Source organism: Panthera pardus, unplaced genomic scaffold (assembly GCF_024362965.1).
Source record: "Panthera pardus isolate Hobbes unplaced genomic scaffold, ASM2436296v1 HiC_scaffold_12, whole genome shotgun sequence".
Lineage (NCBI taxonomy): Eukaryota > Metazoa > Chordata > Mammalia > Carnivora > Felidae > Panthera > Panthera pardus.
In genome coordinates this window covers 2,995,183-3,018,556 of record NW_026526677.1, presented here as the reverse complement: position 1 = coordinate 3,018,556, position 23,374 = coordinate 2,995,183, and the positions used below count along the sequence as shown (strand labels likewise).

Here is a 23,374-nt window from a genome sequence, read left to right as displayed (position 1 = left end):
TTTTTAACATTCTTTTAAAGTTTATTTATGTTTGAGAGAGAGAGACAGAGCATGAGCTGTGGAGGGACAGAGAGAGAGGGAGACTCAGAATCCGCAGCAGGCTCGGGGCCCCGAGCCGTCAGCCCGGAGCCCGACGCGGGGCTCGAACCCACAAGCTCTCCATTACAGTCTTGAGGCAGAATTTTGTCTTCTCTGGGAAACCTCTTTCCTTTTTCCCTTTAAGGCTTCCCGCTGATTAGATGAGGCCCACCTACATTACGGAGGGCTCGTCGCCTTCACTTCACTGGCGGGAGACGTGCTTTAACCACGCCTGCAACGCACCTTCGCAGCAATGCCCACGCTACTGTGCTTAGGTAGCTGGGTGTGAGCGCCTAGCCAAGCCGGGCAGCAGACCGGCCACCAGGAGCTGCCCGACCTGCGTTCCGTCTTCACGTAGACCGTCCACGTCTTCAGACTTCCTCCCGTTCCGTTTGTCTTCAAAATCGGGATACGTTGTTTTTTGCTCCCTCGGGTTGAACGGTCCAAGGCACCAAGGACCCCTAACGTTGCTCACTCCGAGCCAGGAGGCAAGGTGTGCTACAGAAAGCGTGCCGAGCGCTGGACTGGAGGTCGGGAGGCCCGGAGACCACAACCCCAGCCACTCGCTCGCTTCGCGTCCCAGTGCGTCCACCTCTCTAGAGTCCCATTTCATCTACGAATCGGGCACAAAAACGACTACTTCGTTGGGATTTTGAACGTCAAATGGCAACATTCGGAAGAGTATTTGTAAGCTTTAGAATTCTGTGCAAAATCATCATCACTATCATCGCCATCATCCCCAACATCACCACCACCATCATCAACGTCACCACATCATCACTTTACAGGTTAATTTTTGGCCCCTCGGATTTCAAACGGTGAAATCTTAACTCCCGAATGTTAGCGTTTGCAGAGAGGGCTTGTAACGTTAAATGTGGTCATAAGGGTGGGACCCCAGTTGGATGGAATTATTGCTTCCACAAGGAAAGGGTTAGACAGCAGAAAGCCCCTCCTGTCTCTACATATGCGCAGAGGAAAGACCGGCGAGTAGGTGGCCATCTTTCAGCCAGGAGGAGAGCCTCGCCCGAAACTACATTTTCTGGCACCGTGACCCTAGACTTCCAGCCTCCAACACCGCGTGAAATAAACATCTGTCGTCTACGCCTGTGGCGTTCGGCTACGGCTGCCGGAGCTGACCGAGGCCACCACCAACATCACTGTCTAATCTACGCCCAGGGGCCACTGTAAGCGCCTCTCCTCCTCCTCCTCCTCCTTCCTTTCCTTCAAGAATCATCTCTCTCGGGATTCTCAAACCCAAGCAGGCACCAGGATCTGAGAGCGCTCCTCAGAACCCAGGACACCAAGCCCTGCCCTTGAGCTTCTGACTCCGTGGGACCGGGGTGGGGGAGGGCTGCGCATCCGCATTTTCCCTCAAGCCCTGGAGTGTCACCGATGCTGCCGGTTGAGCGTTTGGAGGAAACCATGAAGCAAATGTTTGGCCAGATGAACTCATGGAACGGGCCACGATCTCTCAGAACGGCAGCCGAGGAGCACGAGTGTTTTGCAGGGAGCACATCTGATCCTCTCAAAGGGCGCAGCAAACCATCGCTTCAGCCACACTCTGGACAGTAAGGGGTTCCTCTTCCACAACCGGGAGGCGGGCGCCGTGAGCGAGAATGAGAGCCGTGCACTTCGTAGCCGGGGCTCGCGGGCTGAATCGCATCTCTGCATCGTCACGGTGTGAGAAGGCAGGGGACACGAGGGAGGGACCCAGCTCCCAGAAGCCGCGGAGCCCGTCTGGGCATGAAGACCAAGTAGCCCGGACTCTGAATCCGCCGGTCACGTGAACAACGCTCGCAGCATACAGAGTCCTGTTACTCAGCTGCATTTTGCTGAGTAATTTTGCATCATTATCATTTGCATCATTATAATTTGCATTTTGCTGGGTCTTCCAGACCCATTTGGGCACTTGACTGATTATCAAAGGAGAGACAGATGGCCTGGCCTCGGAGCTGGTGCCGCCCTGCTCCCGGGAGCGTGTGTACCAAGCATCCTGCCAGGACTCCCGTAAGGGGTGTCCCGTCCCAGGGGATTGCTGCGATGACGCTTCAGCGGGGGGAGGAGGGGGGGGACCCACGGGGGAGGCCACCTATATGCCTTTGGTCCTGGACGCCACGCACGGCTACTTTCCGGGAGCACCCCGTGTCAGTTACCAGGCGCTGCCCCAGAGTCGGAAAGGGGTCTTCTGTATCCCCAAAGGGCTTACTGTGAAACAAGGACATCAGCTTTCCTTTTCTACGCAGCTGAAGCAATAGTTTGACTTGAGAAAAGTAAAAGGACCAAAGAAATGTTATTTAATGACAAAAAAAAGAAATCTTTAAACCAGGACCACCAGCAAGCCACAGCAAAGCCCTCGGGGGCAGACGCAGGCAAGTGGAAGGTGCCACCGCGGCCCCTAAGCACCCCCGGCAAGAGGACGCTTCCCGGGACGGTAAGGGCGGCCTTCTCAGACCCGTTAACAAACCGGGAAGTCACGTCCACGACCCGTTTTGCTGTAAATGCCTGAAAGCCACAAGATTCGAGACCACAATCCAGGCCCACTGCCGTGGGTCAACGACGGTAACCTTACGGGTGGTTTTTAAACAGCCAGCCCAGGGTTCGGGGCAGACTGGTTCATTCTCAAGACGTCAAACCCGTCCTTATGAGCAAGGCCTGAGAAGGGTGCGCACCAGTTCTGAGTCGGAGACCTCCTGGCTCGGTAAGAGGTAAAAATCACCTCCAAATAAAAATGACGGTCACCTGGGTTTTCCTGCAAGTGGAGACATCCGACCACATTCAGGGTCAAACAGCATTTCTGTAACTTAGCCCCGCCACCCCCCCCCCCCCCCCCAAATCTGTTTCGCCCTAAACCATCTGGTCAGCTGCATCGAAATCATCCATCCAACAGGATTTTTACTCAGCTGGAAAGGGGAACAAGGCACCCCGAGAGCGACCACGCGGACGGCCCTCAGACACAACCCGCGGAGGGAAAGAAGCCGGACACAGAGGCCACACGGTGTGTGGATCCTTTTCTACGGAATGTCCAGAACGGGCAAATCCACGGACAGAAAGTGGATTCGTGGTTGCCAGCGGCTGGGGGTGGGGGAGAGTGGGGGGTGGTAATGAGTGGGGTGGGGGGGAGGGTTACTTTGGGGGTGATGAATCCACACAGCACTGAGGGTTGCACAACATCTGGAATGTTCTCAGGGCCCCTGAAACGCGCCCTTTGAAATGGTCAAAACGCCGACATTGTGTGATACATACCAGCACAATTTAACCACGAGGAGGTGGTGGCTTTGCCCTCCGCCCCGGAGCCCTGTGGCCACCGCCAGGCTGGCGTCGCCTCCCTCCACTCCGGGACAGCAGGCCCCGTGGGGGTGCCAGACGACGGCAGTCTGCCTCCCCACGACAGAGCCACAAAGCGCCCCCCTTGCAATCGGCCCGCAGAGGCTGTTCGCACGCCCACAGGGGTGAATGGCTGCGGGCTCCCGCCGCTCTGCCCACCGGGAAGGAGGGCTGCGTCCGGACGGGCAAACCGAAAAGCACCAGCGGCTCCGGCGTGAAGGGGGCGCAGGCTCCCAACCAGGCAACGTCCCCGCGAGACGGGCCGACCTCGTGCTGGACACACGGGGCCGTGCGGAAACCGCGTGGCCTCCCGCGACGGCGCACACACGGGTGGTGCGGCTCTGGGCGCTCCTCTTACCTGAAACGGGGTCTGGCTGTTGTAGTTCTTGAGTTCCTTGTTCCCGCCTCGGAACAGCAGCACTCTGGCACAGCTGTCCTGCAGGGGGGAGAAGAGAAGCCCGTTTGTAGGCCGGTGGCACAGACGTCCTCCAAAGGGACACGCTCCGAGGCTCCGCGCACAAGAAATCCGGGACGTGACGCAGGTCTGCAGGGGGCGCCTCTGGTCACGGGGGCGGTGAGGAAGAGGGTGAGCGCAGGGGGGCGGGGAGGACGGGGGTGAGCGCGGGGAGGGGGTGAGGACGGGGGTGAACGCGGGGGGGGGGGGGGTGAGGACGGGGTGAGCGCAGGGGGCGGCTCCAGTCACCAGGGTGGTGAGGACGAAGGGGAACGGCCCCGCACCCTCCCGGGTGACGCTTAACCTCTCTAAACACTTTGGGATGACAGCTTGGCAGAACCTATGAAAATGCATAACGTGTGCACCCCACGGCCGAACCCCTCCCCGCCTGAGGGCCGTGTGCTACAGAATGTCTCGCGCTTGTGTGTAAAATAGAGGGAAAACACGTCAGTAACGCACAGAAAGAGAAGACCTGGACACGGCATAAACGTTCTGCGATAAGGGAAGCGGGAATACATTCCAGAACATTCTTCGCCTGGAAAGTTGTAGGAAAAAACAAGGTAGATCCGCAAAGCCTGGCAAGAAATAGACCCAAGAACTTCCAAGCAAAACAAGTCTCGGAACAACAATACAGCTTAATGAATTTCCTTTACGCTTTAAAAGCCTCTGTGTTGTAGCCAAGTGGAGAGCAAGTCTGGAGGGAGCGTCCCGGGGCGCAAGGGAGAAAGCATCAGGGAGTCAACGGGGGGAATCTTTTTTTATTATTTCCCATACTTGCATTTTTTGATGTTTCTTAAAGGCAGCCAATATTCACGTTGTGTGTGTGTTTTTTACAATGAAAATAGGTCTATTCCTGTCCGTTTATGGAGCACCTACTATTTGCACACCGGTGTGCATGCACCCTGCAGGAGGGAGCCTGCCGACGGCCCGGGGAGCACGAGTCACGGCCTCCCGAGTGCACCCCAGCTTCCCCGTTTTTCCCCGCAGAATCCAGAGACGACGGGTGTGACCGCCCAGGGCACCCCGCCCCAGACCTGAAGGGGACCTGTGTCCTGGGGAAAGACAGGTGCACGCTGTGGGGTCGCAGGACCTCGAGAACAGCAGAGCGAAGACAGAGTGGGCACCCATCGACAGAACGGGGCCAGAGGCTGCCCAGGGCTGGAGGGACCGAGGGAGACGTGGGCTCTCCCGGGGCGCTGCGTGGGGCGATGGAAGGACCCGGTACTCACTGTGGTCATGACTGCCAGCTGTGGGTGAGAATCCACGGAACCCTATATTTTAGAGGGGAAATTGTATGGTGTGTGAACTATTCCTCAATAAGGGCATCCTGGATCAGCACAGCAGGAAGCGAGAGCAAGAGACAGACACAGAGAAACAGAGACAGAGAGAGGCAGACACAGGGACAGAGACACAGGGACACAGAGACATAGACATAGAGAAAAAGAGACAAACAGAGATAGAGACAGAGAAAGAGAGACAGAGACAGAGAAACAGAGAAAGACACAGAGACAGACAGAGACACAGGGATGCAGAGATAGACACAGAGGTAGACAGAGAAAGGGAAACAGAGACAGAGAGAGACAGACGCACACAGAGAGTCAGAGGGACAGGGCACCACCCGGATGGAAGTTTCCATTCCAGGACAGTGACGCCAAGCCAGAGCAGAGCAGGGTCTGGAGAAGCAGATGTGAGCTCTCAGGAGCCAGCTGGGGCCCCCCCGGCCCTGTGACCCGGGCAAGGGGCCCCGGGGACCTCCGCTGTGCTGATGTGAAGGGGAGGCCACACACAGGAGGCGGGGACCCTAGCTCTGTGTGCTGCAGGCAGGGGAGGCATCCCAGCACCGCGAGCCGCTTCTAAGACGCGGGTGAGGGCCTATCTGAGTCCTGCAGAAAGGATTTCCCGGCCCCTGTGCTCCCACCTGCGCCCAGGTCCCAGGGCCCCAGGGGCAGCTCGGGGCTGACCGCGGTGGCTGTCTGCATCGCTGTGGATGCTCTGTCGCACTGATTTTCTCCCCCCCCCCAGCATGTGTTCGTGTAAAACTTTGAGTAACTCGAAAAGTTTAAGAAAACCGGAAAAGACGTATCTGTGCTCGGGAAACAAAATCTTTCAGATGCGGGATGCCATTACATCCAGGGTTAAAAAAAATGAAAGCCGGCATGTCAGGTGGTGACAAGCCCTGGACAGCCAGCCCGAGGCCAGAGCCCAGGACAGAGGCAGGTGCCATTTTATTCTAGGATCTCAAACTACACTTGCGGGGCGGGGGGGGGTGGGGGGGTGGCTGGAATCCCACACAGCTGGTGCTGTGAGGAGGTTTTATTAGGACACAGGTCCCCAGGCTCTCTGGTCCTGCCCCAGCCCTACCCACCCTGCCTGGCTCCTGGAGCCCGCCCAGCATCCACCCCCCCGCCGTGAATTAGCCTAGCTGGGTCCTGTTACTGACAACCCAAAGGAAGTCAATTAAATTACTTACACAACAGCATCATCATGCCAGAGCGAGCAAGATGTCTGTGGTGACAGAGGAGAGGGTATTTGAGGAAACTGAGGCAGAGAAGGGAACTGGGGCAGGAGAACGTTGGTGGGGGCACGTAAGAGACAAGAGAGCATGAATCCCCTGGGGTGGCAAGCAGGGGACCGCAGCTGGGACTCAGGGGACATGAATGTGGCCGGGAGCAGGGAGGGGGATCTCCCCTGAGCCACACGGGCCGCCCCGTGTGCCCTGGCCCCGCTCAAGGGCATGAATGAGCAGCCTGGAAGGACCACCAGCCGACAGTCCCCAGAGGCAACAACCAGGACCGGACAGCCCCGCAGGACCCCCGATTCTGCAGGTCCTCGTAAACGCTCCCTACTTGCTAAGTAAGCACATTCACCGAAAAGTCCCATCAGAAGCGCTGAGAATAAATCCTCGCCATTCACACCCTCCCAGGTGGGATCGAGCCAGGGTCCCTTCCTACAAAGGGAGTGTGTGCAAGTCAGCATTAACCCGCCCAGGGACACGGTCCGTCACTCTAGTCCCTGCCCGACTTCCACATGAGACCACGTCCCACAGCCGTCTCACGATTAAAGGGGAAACGGTTCGTCCGGCTTACTAACAATTATACCGTGTGTGTGCGCGTCGTGTGTGCACAGACGTGGGCGTGCGAGTGTGTGTGCACGTGTGCTCTGCCGTGCAGCATCCCTGCTATGGGCTAACAGGAGGCCCATTTCACAGACAAGGCAGCAGAGGCCCGGAACGTTTAAGTGAAAAACCGCGGCTTCAGAAAGGGAGAAGACGCGTAAGCCGTGGCCCAGAGGAGGGCTGAGGGGGACCCGGCTGCTCCCTCCAATGGCTGCCGGCTGCCACGTTCCTCCCCGAGGCGCCTCCTCTGGGATACACCGGGGTGTGTTTCCATCCTCTTAGGTAAGTCAGTCGAGTATAGACGAAGCAGTCTGCACTTTTTTTTTTTTTGACAGCCAAAGCATCAGGAAGAATATCGTCTTCACTGCCAATTATCTTCTGGTCAAGGCCTTTCAGAGACACTTAACCAAACTGCCTCCCACCTCCCTGAGGATCTCTGAGGGTTGCTCAGCCCCCAGCCAAGGCAGGCCATTCCTCTGGGTCACCACCTGCTGCAGGAGCCCGGATGTCACCATTTTCACTTTATACACGAAGAAACGGGCCCAGAAAGCACGTCCGTTCATGCCTCAACCAGTGGACGCTGACTGTCAGCCGGGCCAAGTACCGCTCTGGCTCCGGGGACACAGAGCACCATGCAAATGATAAAAGAGGGTCATGTGAAGGAGAGAGGGAAGGCAGGTGGTCAGGGAAGGACCCCGAGGAGGGGGTCCCTAAGCTGAGCCCTAAACCAAAGAAGGGCTGGATGACAATCGGGGGAAGTGTTCCCAGCAAAGGGAGCAGCAAATGCAAAGGCCCTGGTCTGGGCTGCAGGCAGCTGGGGCAGGGGGCAGGTGACGGGTGCACAGGGGCAGGTGACAGGTGCACAGAGGCAGGTGACAGGTGCACAGGGGCAGGAGACAGGTGACGGGTGCACAGAGGCAGGTGACAGGTACACAGGAGCAGGTGACAGATGCACAGAGGCAGGTGACAGGTGATGGGTGCACAAAGGCAGGTGACAGGAGCATAGGGGTAGGTGAGGGGTGCACAGGGGCAGGTGACAGGTTACGGGTGCACAGAGGCAGGTACACAGGGGCAGGTGACAGATGCACAGAGGCAGGTGACAGGTGGTGGGTGCACAGAGGCAGATGACAGGGGCACAGGGGCAGGTGACAGGTAATGGGTGTACAGAGGTAGGTTACGGGTACACAGGGGCAGGTGATGGGTGCACAGGGGCAGGAGATGGGTGCACAGGGGCAAGTGACAGGTGATGGGTGCACAGGGGCAGGTTACGGGTGCACAGGGACAGGTGATGGGTGCACAGAGGCAGGTGACAGGTACACAGGAGCAGGTGACAGATGCACAGAGGCAGGTGACAGGTGATGGGTGCACAAAGGCAGGTGACAGGAGCATAGGGGCAGGTGAGGGGTGCACAGGGGCAGGTGACAGGTTACGGGTGCACAGAGGCAGGTACACAGGGGCAGGTGACAGATGCACAGAGGCAGGTGACAGGTGGTGGGTGCACAGAGGCAGATGACAGGGGCACAGGGGCAGGTGACAGGTAATGGGTGTACAGAGGTAGGTCACGGGTACACAGGGGCAGGTGATGGGTGCACAGGGGCAGGAGATGGGTGCACAGGGGCAAGTGACAGGTGATGGGTGCACAGGGGCAGGTTACGGGTGCACAGGGGCAGGTGATGGGTGCACAGAGGCAGGTGATGGGTGCACAGGGGCAAGTGACAGGTGATGGGTGCACAGGGGCAGGTTACGGGTGCACAGGGGCAGGTGATGGGTGCACAGAGGCAGGTGACAGGTGACAGGTGCACAACAGCAGGTGACAGGTACACAGGGGCAGGTGACAGGTGCACAGGGACAGGTGATGGGTGCACAGGGGCAGGAGATGGGTGCACAGGGGTGGGTGACAGAGGCAGATGACAGGTGCACAGGGGCAGGAGACAGGTGATGGTGCCTAAGTGACAAGTGACAGGTGCATAGGGGCAGGGGCCTTCGGGTTTGTGTGAGGGGACCTCCCATCACAGGGACACCAGCAGACGTGCGCGGTGCAAAGCCACTCTGGTTTCCACGGAAAGTGCATCAGAGAGAAGCAAGCCTGAGGGGACGACCAGCCGGGGGGCGGCCATCAGGGGAAAGACATCAGCCGCCAAGGGCGGGAGGGGCAGCGGGGAGCTGAGGCTGCCTGGGGCCAGAAGTGGCCGCAGGGAGCAGGAGGGCAGCCGGGACTTCAGGAAGCCGTGGAGAGAAGGGGGCTATTTACACGGTGGGAGGAGCCACCTACGTGTTTTCTATGAGGCACCACCGCCAGAGCTCAGGGCAGAGGTGTTCTCTAGAAAGTACCAAAGGCCACAGATAGGTCTGCCTGGGGTCACCACGGAGACAACGTGGGCCACAGCACCGTGCGGCACATGGGGGTGGCCAGCTGCCGGAGCAGGAGGGATGGAAACCCGATGGAGGGGCAGGTGAGGAAGCTCCAGGGAGCCCCCAGGGAAGGTCAGCGGGGTCCACACACAAGCAAACGGGCAGACAGAAGAGGAGACAGGACAGGGCGGCAAGATGCCGGTTACGGGTTTGCCCAAAACCGCCCAGTCAAGGCCACGGCCTCAAGGCCACAGCCAGGGATTGAATTCCGGATTTGCAAATCCCACCCGTGTTTTCACCTCTATGGCACGGAGGCGATCTCCCCGTCAATGTCACAGATGGGACTGGCCAAACACCCCAAACTGTAAGTCGGGGACTCGTCCCCAGTTTGAAACGAGCCTGTGTGGGTGGACGGAAATCTAAGAGGTAACATGCACGTAGTCAGGGGAAAAGAAAGGCACAATGAGCCGGGAGATTGAAATCGCCAGAGCAGCTGGAACGCGGCCCCCCAAAGACCACACCTGACCGTGCTGTGGCCCACGGTGCCGTGGCCTGACGTGTGTCCGGGAGCCCCATCCCCACCAAGCCAAGGGCCACAGTTATCTGTCCCCGCAGCCTGGCGGCGACAAAATACAGGGCAAGTTGGGGGCCCAGCGTTGCCCCTTACATAGCCGAGCTGCCTGGGCCAAGTTCCATCTCCTGATACTTGTAAGGCAATGTCAACCAATGGCACCCACCACAGGTTCACTGGGGGGATCTAAAGGGACAGTCCCTGGGCGCCTGGGTGGCTCAGTCAGGTGGGCGTCCGACTTCGGCTCAGGTCATGATCTCAGTTCGTGAGTTCAAGCCCTGTGTCGGGCTGCTTTGGATTCTGTGTCTCCCTCTCTCTCTGCCCTTCCCCAGCTCGCATTCTGTCTCTCTCTATCTCTCTCTCTCTCTCCCCCAAAAGTAAGTAAAAACATACAAATAGATAGATAGATAGATAGATAGATAGACAGACAGACAGACAGACAAATGGAAAGTCCCTGTGGACGCCCTCCTTCAGCAAGACACAGCCCCCCCAGAGCCCCTGAGGACGACCACCCTGTGATAACCCCGTGGAGGCAGCCACCATGCTGACAGGCACTCCACTGACACCAGAAGGGGCACAGAGATGCAGCCCGTCTCTTCTTACCTCGGCTGCCACCGGAATAAGAGGCAGGATTATTTCTCCTCCTCCACACAAATTGGTCTGGCCCAGTAACCTCTGAGATTTAAGACCCCCTCCCTTCCTTCATTATCGGAGCCCAAAAAACAAACACCAGGCTGCCTGCCTCCCTCTGGGGCTCCAGGAAAGCCAGCACGAGGCTGAGGGACCTGGCAGGCTAGACACAGTTTGCTGCTTCCAATCAAAGCCCCAATTAGTTGATTTCATGAGAGAAAAGAATATTCTGATCGCAGTGTATTCTATTAGAAGTGTGCGGACGAGGCCTGCCCAAAATTGATAAAACACACACATCAAATTCATAAACCTGGATGCTTTCAGAGTTCACGGGCAGAGGCTTGGCAAAAGGCAAGTTAGCAGCAGCGGTGGGACTATCGGCCTCTGGCCACGAGAGCCGGCATTTTCGGCACCGTCGTCACCACGAACACCTTCACCTTTACCAGCATCATCACCATCATCCCCATCGTCCCCATGACAGTCACCATTTACCCAGCATCCACTGTGTGGCTCATATACCACCTGTCTGTTATGTCTCTTAGCAACCCTGGGAGTTAGGGAGGATTGTGCCTACATTACCAAAGGGGGAATTCAGAGCCCAAGAGAGACAGGAGTGCGCCCCAGAAAACGCAGCAAGGTCACGGTTTAGGCCACATGGAGCCCAGACTGCCATGTCTCCCTGCACCGAAAGTTCACTTCACTGTGGCTGTTCCTTAAGTCCTTTCCCTGCAGCCTATTCTGACCTCATGACACGGTGTCCCCACCCCCGGAGCAGTCTATGATTTCCCAGAGTGCTCTGGATGTGCTCCTTGGACGCCCCCTTCTGCTTGAAGTTGCAAAGTGGTTCCTCTGGCCTGCACTGAGCCCGGCCTGGTGCCGCAGGTGAAGCACACATGGGTAGAAAGGAGGAGCTCAGCACAGGGGTGACAGAGGAGGGGACGGGGCTCTGGTCAAGTCCAATGGAGGTACGTGCAGGACAAAGACTAGGAGACTCCGCTGCTCCTAGAAGTTCATCACGGGTGCCTGGAGGACGTGGCTACGGGGCTGTATCTCTCTGAGTCACGCTGAGATGCCGTCTGGACCACTCCTCTTGCTGCTTCGGTCAGACCCCCCCAATGGTTAGGGGAGGGCCTGAAGGAGGAGATTAAAGGCCACGCCAGCACCCCAGGGAAGGAACGAGGGATTCACGAGGCTCGATCCCAGAGCACCCGCTGACTTCCAACTGGACATGGTGTCCAGGGGCTGGGGGCCACCGAGCCCCGAGCCTGTGACCCTCCACAACAGCCCCTGGAAGGTAATGCAAGCGGGGACAACGCGATGCGTAACAGGTCGCTGAACCTCAGCATCTGGACCCGTGCTGCAGAGCAGGGATGTGAAGGCAGGAACGGCCAAGGGCTGATCTCAGGACCCTGGGGAGGGCACGGCTCTCACCCACCCGCGGGGCCCCCTGGCACACGGGGAGGAAGTCGCTCAGCTCTGGAGCAGGGAGTCCGTCTACACGCATGTCTGGGGAGGGTGTAGATGCAATCTTCCCGGCCCAGGCTTGGCAAATACGGCCCACGGCCCAACTCAGCCTGTCGTGCCGGTCTTACAAATCAAGTTGGATCGGCCAGAGCCACACTCACCCATCCATACATCGTCCGTTGCCGAGTTCATACCGCAGTGGTGGAGGGGAGTAGCCGTGACAAAGCCCGTGTGGCCCACAGAGCTGAAAATATTTACTAAGTGGCCCTTTACAGAAAATGTTTGCTCCTACGAGAAAATACCTGGGAGGAAAATCCTCCTAAGGCCCCTGGGGTAAGGGTCTTCCGGAAGCCGTCAGCTGAGAGGTAGGGACGGATATGGGACCGGTAGAGTGATGCCCTCTGTAAGTCAGAGTAGAAGTGAGATGTTTTAACCTTTCCTAATAAAATGCCACCGGCACCTTCAGAGACCATCTTGTCCACAATTATTTCAAGTGACAGAAAACATTTTTCCTGTTTTTTTTTTTTTTTTAATTCATGATAAAATATGCTTGAAATCTACCGGGGAAAATTCTTCCCCTCTAAGGCAGTAATTAAGAAGCACATGTTGGCACAGCTGTTTTGCCAGCCACGGCCAAGCCTCACAATGTGCGTTTCCCTGGTGCAGCCCAGCGAGGTAGCTCCCTGCTCCTAAAGCCGTCCCGACATCCAAATGCCGTGTGGCATCTACCGACCCAGCTGCACGCAAATCCCGCCGATACGATTCCATTGAGGAGGAGGCTGCAGCTGAAACCCCACCCCACCCTCCTCTGGCTGAGCCGCTCTGCCGTGCCAGACAAGGAAGAGACCCTAAAAGATGGCAGTTTATGCCTCTGAGAAGGTGGGTCCAAGGGGGTCCAACGGGTAAGGCATAACCACGGCCCGGTCCTGGGCAGTCCACCCTGGTTATCTTGCAAAAAGGGTGCAGAACAAAACGAGACGACTAATGTTGCCAGGGACCCATCAAGAGAAGGCTTGACCAAGGGCGGGATATCTGAGTTGGGTCTGGAAGGACGCATAGGAGTTTTCCAGGGCAGAGAATCTAGGGACGTTTAAGAGCTAGAAGCAAGGTGGGACTTCAGAGTGGCTGAAGTCTAGGGACGGCCAGCGAAAGGACACAGGTGCAGACAAAGTCTGAAGATTTCACTCAGGAAGATGACATCACACTGGGAAGACGGCGCTGACGGCAGAGAAGACAAGCAAAGTGCCCACTGCCTGGGGGCCCCCCGAAGATCTCCCCTCTGTTCCTCCAGCTGGTGGAGCCCCCCAACGTTCTGCTCAGCTCTCACCATAGTGTCCAGACCGCACTACCCTCCAGAGTCAACGTTCCTTGAAGTCAGAGAAAGAAGAAAAGGAAGGAGGAGCTGAGAACACCTTCGATACTGGTGTCCAGAAGTCATCTGGACTTGGAGCCTCGAGGACACTGACCCTCCTCCCAGCCCCGTGCAGGGCACAGAAGCCGTGGCTTCAACCCGCCGCCTCCCAGAAGCCCCGGCCGCTTCCACGGCCCCTGGGAGCATCTCCGCTGTCTTCAGCGTCACTACGGTGCCTCCCGGAGGGACCAGCGGGGTGTCACACGGTCCTATTTAGGAGTCACGCTCCTGAAAGGCAGGGGTCGTATCCCACCCCTCAGTGCACGCCGGGCAAGCTCATCCCCAGCTTCCCGTGGTCTCCTATCTAACACACAAGAGCACGTGCTTTTGTTCACATCGAGGCTCCGCTTGGAGGTTCAGCCCCTAAAGAAGGGACAGCAGGGGGCGCCTGGGTGGCTCAGTTGGTTAAGCATCCGACTTCGGCTCAGGTCATGATCTCACAGTCTGTGGGTTCAAGCCCCACATCAGGCTCTGTGCTGACAGCTCAGAGCCTGGAGCCTGCTTCCGATTCTGTGTCTCCCTCTCTCTCTGTCCCTCCCCTGCTCATGCTCTGTCTCTGTCGCAAAAATAAATAAAAACATTAAAAAAAAAAAAAAAAAAGAAGGGACAGCAGTGCCTTGAAGAGACGCCCGCACACCCACGTGCACAGCAGCGTTGTTCACAACGGCAAGGGGTGTGGGCACCAAGTGCCCATCAAGGGATGAACGGGCAAACAAACCGTGGTCCCTGCACACAATGAAATACTATGGCGCCATGAAAAAGGACGCTCTGCCACCTGCCACTGGTGGACCTTGAGAATGCTCCACTCGGTGAAATGAACCAACGCAAAAGGACAAATGGGGCAGGATTCCACTGGTACGGGGTCCCCAGCAGAGCCAGATGCACAGAGACCCAAGGTAGACGGTGGGCGCGGGGGGGCTGGGGAATTGGTGCTTAAAGGGACAGTTTCAGTTGGGAAAATGGAAAATCCCGGAGACGGATGGGGGCTGGGTGCATAGCAACGTGAAGGTAGTTAGCGTCACTGAGCCACACGGTTAAAAATGGTCAAAATCGCAGATGTTTCTGTCGTATATGTTTTACCAGGTTAGAAAGAGAAAGCCACCGAGAGCTTGTTCGTAACGCAGCGGTGGGAAGGTTCGCCTCCGTGGCACCGTGGTCCTGTGGGAGTCCTGTGGGTCCCGGAACCATCTCGGGGGCTCTATCCGCCGCACCCTTCCCGTTCCTCGGGTCCCATCTATCCCCCGCCCCCCACACGTCCCAGCAGAGAAGCCACCCTGGGGTCCCCAGGCCTGTTCTGGAAGGCAGACAGTGTGGTCGTACAGCCTAGGAAAGGGCTCTGGCCGGACGTCCGCTCCCTTCGCTTCCCCGCGCCCTGGCTTCCTCTCTTCCACAACGGGGTAACCATCCTCAAAGAAGCAGGTGAAGGTCGCACCTTGCTGTGGCTGGAGGCGTCTCCCCACGTTCCTACGTGAAGCCCTGACCCCCGATGCGAGGGATTTTGGAAATGGCTCTCGAGGAGGCGCTGAGGGTTCCACGCCCGGGTCCTGACGGGACAGCGCCCTTGTTGGAGGAGACACAGAGGGCACTGATCTCTCCCCACCGCGTGAGGACACAGACAGAAGACGGCCGTCTGCAGCCGGGAGGGGCTCTCACTAGGAACCAAATCTGCCCGCGCCCTGATCCGGGACCTCCAGCCTCCAGGCCTGGGAGAACAGATGCGCGTTGTCTGGGGCCCGCCTGCGGGGCCCTGTGGCGGCCCCTGTGCCGAGTCGGACACCGCCCCGGCTTGCATGCCCACTCACCTGGTTGTAGAGGGCACAGATGTGCAGGGCCGTGTTCCCGGAGGCGTTCTGGGCCGCCATGTCCGCCCCGTAGAAGAGCAGGTGTTCCAGGTGCTGCACGTGGCCGTACCTGCAGGCCTGAAACGAGAGCCCCGCCGTCGGTCAGAGAACCGCCGCGACTCCCCAAGCTCCCGGCAGCCGCGGCGTGGCCGACCGCAGTCCAGGCCCCAACACACGGGCACCCACAGTGCCCTGAGCCTCCAGGGGCCCACCAGAACCCTGACGGGGTACAGGGTGGGGGACCTCATGCCGGGACGAGGACGTATGCCGGGCTCCAGGACCGCAGGTCTGTGAAGGGCCCCGATGCCCCTTTCATTCAGGCCTGGGGGCCCGAAGCCCAGGGACACACGGGGCACCTCTCCCCTGGCCTTGGGGGCCGGCCCCCCAAAATGCAAACCGGGAGGCTCCGTCCCTGGCCTTGCTTACCCAAACCCCATCCCCCACGGTGGGTGTGAAAACAGCCAGAAGGGGTGCGTCCAGCCCCTGCTGTGTCCAGGGAAGGGAGCCCCACTACTGCTGTAAAATGTAACCTACCCGCTGAGGGGCTTTCTGGAGGCGGGGGGCAGGCAGCCCCATGGGGAGACTTCTCCCTCCCTGAGCCCTTCAAGGAGGTAACACGTGCTATTCACAAACCACCAGGGCTCTGGGGTCAAACAGATCTGTGCCCAAGTCACGGACCTTCCATTTTCCAGAACTTTCCCCCATGAGCCTATGTCTTCACATGCAGATGTAAACCCCACTCCACACAGGGCTTTCATGAGAATCACGTAGGAAAAGGGACCCGAGAGGGCCTGCGCGATGCCTGGCGCCAGGCCGGCCCCCGCCTGCTGCTCACAGGGAGCCGGGAACCCCACGCTGCGACCAGGGCACTGCCGTCCAGCTCCCGCAGGGGGTTCAGGGTACGCCACGCGGTGTCGGGCCAGGCAGTCAGATCCAACCGGCCCCCCCACCCCACCCGCCCGCACTTTCCCGGCACCCCGGGAAAGGCCAGCGTGTGGCCGTCAACGGGCAGCATCGAAGGCACGAAAGCCAGTGTCCTCGTGAGACACGACAACCCGGAAGGGAGACGGGAAGGCCAGGGAGCGGGTCCCGACCCGCACTTTCCTACGCCGAGGGTGGCCACTGAGGCGCGCAGCGGGAAGGACACAGGCCGGCCAGGATGGGGTGGGCAGCTCTCACTGTCGCGCATTCCGGATAACTGGGCGGACCGGGGGGCTGCCCCCGTGCACAGTCTGCGGGAAAGGGCGGTGCCTCACCGAGGAGTGGGAGATGACTGGAAAGACGTCGGACCTATGACCCGGAGGAGCTTAAACAGAAAACCCGAGAAATGCCCATCGCACGGCTGTGCTTCCCGTGCAGCAAAGTCACTAATTCACGAAGCAGCGTTGTCTGGATGCGGGTGTCTGACCTGCCCTCCCTCTCGTCCTGCGCTTCCTGGGGGGCCCCCGCAGCGCTCTCAGAGGTCGGGGGGGCCTGCCCTGCCCCACCACTGCCACGGGCACAGCCCACCGGCCTGGACAACCGGCCCCAAGCTGGGGGCACGCGGGGGCCCCGTGAGGAACAAGGCCGGAAGACCAGTCAGAAGCTTCCTTTCTTCCGGGACAGCTGGCGGAAAACCCACCGAAGCCTACGGCCGCTGGGGTCCCCCTGAAGGAGAAGGGGCACCGGGGAGAGAAAGGGAGGGAGGGAGGCCAGACACGAGACAAGGACAGACACGCACACAGCCCGTGACAGAGCCCCCCTCAACCGCAACGATGCCCGAACTTCCCAGGACACCAAGCCGGGGAAGAGTTTTTATTTCTTCTACCAGGCTGAGTTGAGATCTCTGTCCTTAGGTCAAAGGGGCCTTGGCTCATCAGCTGTCCCCAGAGGATGGGAGCAGAAACCGCCCCCCACCACCACCGTCAGCAGCCGCGATGGTGATCGTTGATGCAGGGGAGAAACACCGGCAGGTGAACGGGGGAGGGGGAAAGAACTTGTGGGAGCCTCACAGACCCCACAAAACTCTAATTACCGAAGGAAAGAGAGGAGCTCGGCAGACTCCCCCCACCCGGTCAGGCGGTCAGAGTTAACGTCGCCGGGGATGGGCAGTGTCACCCCGTGCCACCCGACACGTGAATGCCAGGAACACGATGCCGGCCCTACGGTAAGTATTCCTGCCACAACGCACACCCCGGACCTCTGCACCCGAGCTGAGGGGCAACCTCCAAAATGCCTGCCCTGTGATATCACAGGGGTCCCACGGACCCTCCCAGATGGCAGGCAATCCGTCGGGGCCCCCCGAGGGGAGCCTTTCAGGACAAGGGATGGTCGGGGGGCGGGGCGGATGGGGATTATGTCTCTTCCGGAAGTTTGAAACGAAAATAGTCCTGTACAATTTAGAAAGAGAAACCAGTACGTGCTTGACACAAAGACCTTAAAGCTCAGGAAAGGAAGAAATCTGTGCTCCCCCGAGATAAGCTACACTAGCTGTCCCCCCCCGCCCCGCCCCCCGCCGCTTTCTTTTGGAAAGGGTGTTGTGGCTTGTGGCCTTCGAGAGGCAGCTTGAAAGGGAGGCCAGAGGCCAGAAAGCTGACATCTAAGAAAGCACTTCACACTCCTGTATCTTAACCATTTTTTACCAGGCGCTTTCTGGGAAACGCATGCGTGTGGGGCTCCACCCCACATCGACTGCCTGCGAAACTCCTGGGCATGCGTATCTGGAGGAGAAGTGTCCCCACGAGATGTGGGGTTCATCCCAGCCACGCCAACACCCGCCCCATCACTGGCCAACCCCATAATCTGCAGTTAAACTAGGGAAAAGGCCACTCCTTCCTTCAAGCGCTTTACTGCCACCTGCTGGCCACCTGCTGTGACGCAGCCACAGCCCTAAAGGCGCAGCCGGCTGAGAGGCGTCCCCGGGGTCCTGCAATGCGGTGGGAACAATGCAGAGTTCACTGCATTGCAGACGCGCAGCAAGTGCCTCTGCCGGTTCTGTGCCACCAATAAAATTCCTCCAACCACGCCACGCTCAGGCATTTCTCCTACGGCCCGTGCTCACAATGTGAGCCGGGGACATCACCGCCAAATGCTCAGAAAACAACATTCGCACCCCTTCAGCCCTCCCCTGGTCGGGAACTGAGGTGCCCATCGGTGCACAGACACTCTCTCGCCCAAACGCAAGCAAACGTGGCTTGCTGACTCGAGCCACTGGCTGCCCCTGGCCCTCCGTTCTGTGGCTTTCAAAGGCCGGTTGTGGCCTTGCTGCCTGCCCCAAGGGGAGTGGAGAAAACGTGCTGAACTATGTCCTCCCAAATTCCTATGTTGGAGTCCTGACCCCCCCCAGCACCCCAGACCATGACCTTGTCTAAAGACAGGGGCTTTGCAGAGGTGACTGAGGTAACAACACTCAGTCTCCAGGGTGGGTCCTGATCCTGTGTGACCAGGGTCCTTGTAAGAAGAGGGGATCAGGACCCAGACACACGGACAGAGACGACCCCATGAGGACACAGGAAGAGGACGGCCGTCCACACACAAGGAGAGAGGCCTCGGGAGGCCCCGGCCTGGCCCTGCCCACGCCTGGACCTCGGGGAGGCTACACGCGTCTGCTGTGTGAGCTTCCTCGTCCGTGACTTTGTTACGACTGCCCTAACCAACCAGTGTGATCAGTTCAGATCAACCACTCTGAAAGTTCCAGCCTGAAATGAGGATGCAGGAAGCGTGTCATGCTAAGGACTCCAAAAGGAAAGAGGAGCTTCGACATCCTGGCACCCGCCCACTTTCCCTACAGGGTCTGTGCCTTCCAGAACATGGTGTCTGGACATTAGACGCTTCTGGAGACTTCACCTACGTCACTCCAGGAGAACGCAGGCTCTCGCTAAGGGGAGAAGGTGGTGCCCCTGCCATCTCGGTCTGGGGTCTTCACCCATCCCCTCCCCTCCTGGCGCCTCCTCCCCTCTCAGCCCCAAGGATCGAGGCTGGCTGGAAAGACGATCATTCAGTCCCCCCGGAGGCCCACGGCAAAAGATGCCCTGATCACTTCTCCGGCGGGATCCTGGCTCAGCTGGGCAGGGTAGGGGCACGGGATACGGATCTGACGCCCCAGGTCAGTACGTAGCAGACCCCCAAAGCAAGGTGAGCCACCTTCCTGCCGCTCCGACCGCTGGGGCCCTGGGGACTTGGCGGCTCGCGGTGCGTGGTTGGAGCCGGAGGGCGGGACTGCAGCAACAGTGCGGGTGCCTCCTGCGTCCAGGGATAGGCTCCACCACCGTTCCGGGGTCCCCATGCCGACGGCCCCAGGCTGTGCTGTGCTCAGCCCAAGCAGGCGCCATGGAAATGCCGTCTCTAGGCGCACCTGTGACGCCCCCACCCCGTGAGGCCAGGGACGCCACCTTCGCTGGCCTGAGACAGTATCCGCCCATCACCGCGGCCAGGCTTGGATGCTCCGCTGCGCGTGAAGCCCTCCCACCTGCTCCGGTCGGACCTGACCACGCCCCGTGGGAGTTCCCGGTCCACGCCTGTGCTCCCGTCAGCCCCAGGCTCCCCCAACATGGTGGGTTCCCAGCAAACCAGGGAAACCCCAGCTTAAAGGAAGACCAGAGTCCATGCCAGCCGGAGGCTAACTCCTTCAGCCAACCCACGTTCAGGAGCACGTGTGGTGCACAGGTGCAGAGCCGAGGCACCCCGGTCCTGCCCTCGTGGGGCTGGGAGCTGGGGACGCAGCACCCACACAAACAGACCAGGCACTACACCGTGCCATGAGCGCCCTCGGAACCTCCCCAGGGCCAGTCCCCTTACCATGGGGGCTCAGGGAAAACTCCAAGGACCTGAGTGGGGGAGCGGGGGGAGCCGGGTGAGGGAGGGGAGCCGCGGCCATAAATTGTTGCATTTCTTCCAGGTTAAAACTCCTAATTTAAAACTTAGAATAATAAACAGCGGCCAATACACATTAAGATGAGTGACCAAATGTCCTTTAAAGGACTGTTGAGGCAATCAAATGACATCCATAGGAAAGCCTGTGAGCAAAGCGGTGAAGTGCTCTCTGAGGGTCGCATATTATTTCTTACTGCAAACAGCCAGGTAATGATGATGCTGGTCTGGGGGCCGGGGGGGGGGGGGGGGGGGGGGGGGGCGGGGAATGACCACGATTGGGCGTGGCCTGGCCAAAAGGACTGCGATGGGGGCGTGGCCGGGTGAGGATGAGTGACGGGGGCGTGGCCAGGCAAGGAAGATGGGGATGGGGGCGTGGCTGGGCTAGGGAGGCAGGGATGGGGGCGTGGCCGGGCGAGGAAGATGGTGATGGAGGCGTGGCCAGGCGAGGAAGGCAGGGACGGGGGCGTGGCCAGGCGAGGAAGACACGGAGGTGTCCGGGAAGGAGGACAGGGACGGGGGCGTGGCCGGGCAAAGATGATGGTGGCCAAGAGGACAGTGCACTTACCCCTGTAAGTAACTATAGTACCCTGTAAGTAACTATAGTAAGCGCTTCACGTGAATTTTTTCCTTTAACTGGAGAGCTCTCTCTATGAACGATCACTAAGCCAATTCTAGAGATTAGCAAACCCGCTCAGAGAGGGCAAGACGCTTGCTCAGGCGACCCAGGCAGTGTTGAGGGGCTGCTAACTCGAGGCCAGACTAAGTTGGACTGACAGCACGGGAAGGGAATCCCCCAGACCCGGGGGGGGGGGGGGGCGCGAGGCCCCACATCGCAGTCACCAGCGTGGGAACGGGCGGCTCCTGCACCCGCAGCTGTCCCCTCCCTGGGGGCAGCCACCCTCCCCAGAGCGCCCAGCCTCAATGACATGTCCTAGAGTCCCGACACAACCAGACCCACCGTCCTCAGGTCCCTCCAGGGTGCGGGGGAGACACACAGGAGGTCGGAACCCGATGTTCTGGGGTTGTGGGAATGCACCTGGGTGTTTTACGCTTTCTTCCCTCTGCGGCTTCGAACTTTTTGACCGTCTCCGTGTTGATTGGTTAGAGTAATCCCGAAGAACAAAGAATGTGCAGACAAGCGACGGACAAAAACGCACACTTCCAGAGTAGGCCTGCAGGGGGCGGCGTCCCTAGGCTCCGCCAAGCTGTTCAGCACCTGGCCTTGGCCGGGGAAGCAGACGGAACCGCCACAGGACCCCGCGAGCTGGCCTGGCTGTGGGCGCGCGGGATCCCCGGAAGGGCGCGGAGCCGGGCGGCCGGGACACGGCTGTCCCCACTCCAGGGTGCGAGGCACGGGGACAGACTTCTAAGGCAGAACCCGAGACCCCGGAACTCCGAGGTGCTTCTCCGGACCGCGGATGCGCGGTCGCGTTAGGGGCAGCTTCTGTGAAAGCCTGGACGCGGCCTGGTGCGAGTGCGGCTAGCAGCGAACTCGGCTCAGGCAGCTGCTGGCCCCGCGACCTGGGGGCGGGTCATTCACCCTCTCCGGGCCCGTGAACTCCTCTGAGTAATGGAGGCCAGCGGGTGTCTCCTAGGGCTGCTCCAGGGTGTGAGCGATGGGGCAAAGGAAGCAGATCCGGACGGCAGCAGAGCCGACCGGTGGTGAGAATCTCGGAGGACCACACGGTGGGCCGTTCTCTGCTTAGCGCCTTGCACCCACCCCTCACTGCCTGTCACGGCGGGGACACACGAGGCAGCAGGGCTCAGGAGGCAGGGACTTGTCTTGGGCCACTTCCCCTGGATAACCCGGGACCTCCAGTAAGGACCCGGCCCTCCCGCATGCTGTGAACAAGAAACCCACCACCGGAGAGCGGCGCACGATCTTGCCGGGCATGGCAGGAAGCAGGACACAGCAGCCCTGGGAGCCCAGGCCTCCAAGCTCAAACTCAGCGCCAGGGGCTGGGGGCCCTGGGACCAAGAGGTTCGGTGGCTTCGGTGCCTGCTCGCTCTGACTCCACGCTCGAGTCTCAGGGATGGGACCCGGCACAACGTTTCTGGGGACCAGAAATCCTGGCTGGAGCCAGCATTGCAGGCAGCGACGGCAGGACCCCAGGCACACGCTCACCCTTCATCTCAGCGTGAGACAGACAGGCCAGGGGCCAGACTGCCACAAGCACCAGAGAGGACAGTGACTCTAGCTGGGAGGCCTCCAGCCGGTTGAGGGCAGGGGGGCCGAGAACCCGGCTCGGAGAACTCCGCCAAGTTGGGGCCCTGCAGCCGGGGTCAGGCCGTAGCAACTCCCCCACTCCCATCTTCTGTATTTCTGGTGCCCTGACACCTGCCTTGCTGGCTTTGGAAGGTGTGCCCCTCGCAGGGCAAGTCCATTCTGACAGTAAAGGAGTCGCCCCGAGGGTGACTCTCAAATGCAAAGGAGCCCCGCAGGGCCATCACCCCCCACCCGTCTTGCTGGGCTCCCACCCTCGGGGCCATGACCCACCTGTCCTGATCAGCCCGGGGCAGGTCCCAGACAGCCAGGGACAGCCCCCGTGTGCCAGAGCCCCGGAAGTTACCCAAACTAGCCAAGCCTCAGGCGGCTCGTCCTGTTCCATCCGCTTCTTCCCTCAGAACCGTGGTGAAAGCTCTTGGCCCCGTTTCACTCCCCCCCACCCCCCACCCCCACTGCTTCCCCACCCAGCCTGGTGCCTCCTGTGCGGCCCCCCGCACCTGCCCCTCCTCTCGGATCTGTGAATAACACACCATCTTTCCAACGGCAGCCGACTCCTGATGGGTTGGCTTCGCTGTGCCTAAACGGTGGTAGGACCTATGGGGGTTGGGACAGGCCAAGAAGTGACTCTGGAAGCACCCAGACGTGCAGCCTCGGGGACCAGAGTGAGAACAGGGCAGGATGAGCACAGGGACTGACGTTAGAGCCTTCTCACGGCCCCAGGGGGCGGCGGGCCCTGCTCACACCGCGGGAGGGAACCGGATGCCTCCCCAGGCCGCGGGGACGCTGAAGAGCCGGCGGGGACCCAGCACGCAGGAGGCCCGGTGGGGTGGCCCTGCCTGCGCCCCCCGGCCCGCCTGCCACACCTCAGCACTCCTTGGCCCTCTGACCACAGCGGGTCCGGGGCATGACCCCACCCGGACTGGGCAAGTGGGGCCACACGGTGGCTGAGGGAAACCGACAGGCAGCCTGGGAGGTGATAAGAGTCACGGCGCGTCCAGAGAACGGCTCAGAGCCTCTCCGTGCCCCGGCCCTTTCCCCCTGCCGTCCGGGGCTGAT

The 23,374-nt window shown here is 59.8% G+C and overlaps 1 protein-coding gene across 1 annotated transcript in view; it reads right to left on the bottom strand.

Annotated features, from left to right (window-relative positions):
* The window catches only part of SHANK2 (SH3 and multiple ankyrin repeat domains 2), a 492,081-nt gene that overhangs the window by 363,578 nt on the left and 105,129 nt on the right, over window positions 1-23,374 (bottom strand). The window contains exons 9-10 of the mRNA XM_053899336.1: window positions 15,202-15,318; window positions 3,761-3,838 (exon numbers count right to left, since the gene is read on the bottom strand). Of these exons, the coding sequence (XP_053755311.1) occupies window positions 3,761-3,838; window positions 15,202-15,318 (195 nt within the window). The remainder of the gene's footprint in view (window positions 1-3,760; window positions 3,839-15,201; window positions 15,319-23,374) is intronic.